The 3,318-nt window shown below is 45.7% G+C and overlaps 1 protein-coding gene across 1 annotated transcript in view; it reads right to left on the bottom strand.

Annotated features, from left to right (window-relative positions):
- Positions 1-3,318, bottom strand: part of LOC113214915 (nose resistant to fluoxetine protein 6-like) — a 53,662-nt gene that overhangs the window by 43,584 nt on the left and 6,760 nt on the right. Inside the window, exons 3-4 of the mRNA XM_052270851.1 lie at positions 2,918-3,061; positions 53-276 (exon numbers count right to left, since the gene is read on the bottom strand). Coding sequence (XP_052126811.1) covers positions 53-276; positions 2,918-3,061 — 368 coding nt within the window. The remainder of the gene's footprint in view (positions 1-52; positions 277-2,917; positions 3,062-3,318) is intronic.

Below are 3,318 nucleotides of genomic sequence, written 5' to 3' on the forward strand. Positions count from 1 at the left end.
GGGGGGGTCGGGAAAATGTGAAGAGGGCTCGTTGGGCCCTGCTTTTCCTTACCCGTAGCACGTCCCAGAGTGTGGCGTTGCTGCCGTTGGAGAAGTCGAACGGGCTCTTCTCGTCCAGTCGATGTGGATGGGCCCCGACTGCAGACATTGGTCGAATCTCGACGTCCACCAAACAGTACATTGCGTCTAGGGCTCCAATGCAGGCGTCAAAGTCACCCAAGTGACTCATGCGGCCGGACAAGACTGCCTCGGGAAGGGCGACGGACGAGTAGTCCACTTCACCCAGAAAAACGAAAACCTCAATCATCGTACGGTAGGCCAGGGACAACCATCAAAATACGGTTGCAGCAACATGCACTATAAAGCATTCCGGGAAAGCTGAAATGCAGAAGAATGCAGGGAACAAGGCGAACATTTTTTCAAATTGACCCTGACTGCTTATTTTGAACGATATTGTCTATTTCTCGACGTAAGATGTTAGATTGGTCTTTGTTCTTTCTAAAAATACTCGTATCGAGTTCGTAGCACCCTTATTATTAAAATAGGAGAGATTTTAGCAAAGCTCTGCAAAAGCTCATGGGACCCCAGGCCTGGGGTCCCATGAGCCTGCCCTGGGGAAGCATAAGCCTTTGCCAATATAAGTCAATAAAGTAGAGCTATTCACATTCGAATCAAAGGGAATGATAAATATAGTCTCTATTTATGCGCCTGATCTGGTATAATAGCTTTGTCGCAAGAGAAACAGCCGTAGAAAATATTATTTACGTTTGTATTAACCTTAGAGCAAGTTCAAAGTGAAAAATTCTTCGGAATCGAAATTTGACTATGGTAGTTCTGTTAAGAGGCATTTTACTAAACAAGCACACAATATATGAAGGAAAAAGAAAAAAAAAAGATTTTTTTGAGGCATACGATGGGGCACACGGGACCCTAAGGACCACTAAGCCCATGGGACCCCAGGGTACACTTTTCGGAATAAATTTTAAAATTAAGTGAATAAGAGGAGACTTCGCCCGGAAATATAGTTCTATAATACAGTCGAAAGACCACAGAACAGATTGATACCATTACAGAGACTGATAGTGGACGTTTAAAGTATGAAACAAAAGGTCAAAGTGAAAAATCAAAAGTTACTTTTGCCTGAAAATCGCTATTAAAAAGTTTGACCGCCACTCACGCCTGTTGAATCGCTCATAGCGGTAAGCCCAGGCTCGGTTTCGAACAACCACATGACCGACAACTTAACAGCAGTTTTGATCAGTGACTCTGATTTACTAATGCTGAGATATCGGGCTAGGCTCATGGGACCGCCAGGCTCATGGGACCCCACGCTCCCTTACTTCTGACAGAAAGTACTGAGAAGTCTTACTCCTCCTGACATATCTACGCTTCTACGCTACAACCCCTTGGGGTGTCCCACTTACGAGCTACTCAGCATGTCCCCGAGCAGGACCTAACACCTGAGTACCTCCGTGGAGGAATCCGTCCGGCTGCTTGGGGTTCAGTCCAGAACGATTTGTACATTCGTTATTATGCGAAAATATGTGCACACTGACATGGTAAGGTGGACTTGGGGACTAGCAGGATGATGATCATCCTGTATACAGGGTGGTCATCAGACCCCGTAATCTATTTTGCTACCGGATGCAGGCGTGCGGCAGAATACTTGCATGGGGCCATAAGGCACCGCGATGAGTGACTGTAGGCAAGCCCTCCCGCACGCCTGCATGCGGTAGAGTATACGCAAAATAAAGGAAGGGGTCTGTCAGCCATCCTGTACATCTGCTACTGGAAGTCACGTTATTCCTGTATAAAAGCAATGGTCATGAAGTCGAATTGCATTACTGACGCCCGCTTTTACGAATGAGTTTTGATTTTATGTGATGTATAATTTATATCTAGAGATCATCTATCTGCATACCTTTCTTATTGACCCCTCACCAAGAAGTGTGAGGTACAATTGTGGTTAAGTGATACATCACATAACTGCCGCAAATATTTATTGCAAACTTGGTCAACACCGAGTTCCCCAGGACCTGCCTCTGTATGATTATGATTAAAAGGGCAAACCTGTGGGTATTGTCAAAAAATCGATACCTTTTTATTATCCGTAAAAATGTTTTGGTCTATTCATTTTATGTAATATGCCGAAGAACCCGTTCAAAAATTCAAGAATTTCTGGTTTAGAGAGCCAAAAATGCACTACGGTCCTCGGTGCTACCCGGCACGTTCGTGCCGTATTCGCCAAGAGAGTCCAAATGTAGCTGCACTGGGCTCACTTGTTCTTCTATGTCAAAGCACTTGATAAAGTAAGTCTCCCATATGGTCCTGGCATAGATAGGTGCCGCTGTATGGCCCAGACTGTCTCAGTTTTGCGTCTGCCTCCCAGACGCATTTTTTGAGCTATCGAATTGCCGTTTGGGCACACATGTGCCTAGCGGTTGACCTGGCCGATTCACCACTAAAGTGCGCGGAAAAGTTCTATATTTTCCCCCCATATTTTTTAACTAAAACTTTAAGATTTGTTTTCAAGAACTTTAAAAACTAAAAAAAAAGTGATAATAAAAAAAAAGCAAAAAAAAACAAAACAGGTCAACCGCTTGCGACATGTTTTAAGAGTGGTCATTTTATTCGTTTTGGCTGTGGCAGACGTACTGCGTACGTCCTATCTGGGATGTCCTACGGCACAACTGTGTAATACCAGGTAGGTGTTCTGGTCTAGGTTTTTTGACCAGCTCGAGCTGGCCATGGTGCTTGCCGGGCGCCGGGTCAGTTCTGCTTTAGAGAGGGATCTGTTGCCGACGTTTCTCTTCCTCTAATAGGTACGAGTGACCTGTGCCTAGGCCTCATCATGTACTTAAATCGGAATTCCTGTGCTTTTCCCAAACTTCGCCAGCAGAATTTACCAGGGACATACTTTGTAAAGCCCACATTTTAAGCTGCGCCCGGGCTTCAATGACTTCTTTCAGGGCCTCGACGCAACGCTCTGATCTGGTGCTGTCGTGAAGAGCCTGCATGAGGTCCAGGCGGCGTAGTGCAGACACTTGGATGTAGTCGACTCCTGAATCACCAGAGAAGAAAACTTAAATAGCCCACATCGCGAAAGGTCAGAGAATAGTCTCTTCGACGAAGCCAGAGAGATCTCCCTGCACTTTTTCAGACACTCTCTTATTGCCTTGCGGGCAGGAAATTTTCTGCAAGCGTAATGAGGCATTTCAGCAGAGCTGTAAAGGAGGAGGGGAACAACGAATACAGAAATCACTATGCTGTTGCATGCGAGGGGGCCGCCACTCCTGAAATCATGTGTACGCCCTCCCT

This window comes from Frankliniella occidentalis, unplaced genomic scaffold (genome assembly GCF_000697945.3).
Source record: "Frankliniella occidentalis isolate FOCC.00 unplaced genomic scaffold, Focc_3.1 Scaffold141, whole genome shotgun sequence".
Classification (NCBI taxonomy): Eukaryota; Metazoa; Arthropoda; class Insecta; order Thysanoptera; family Thripidae; genus Frankliniella; species Frankliniella occidentalis.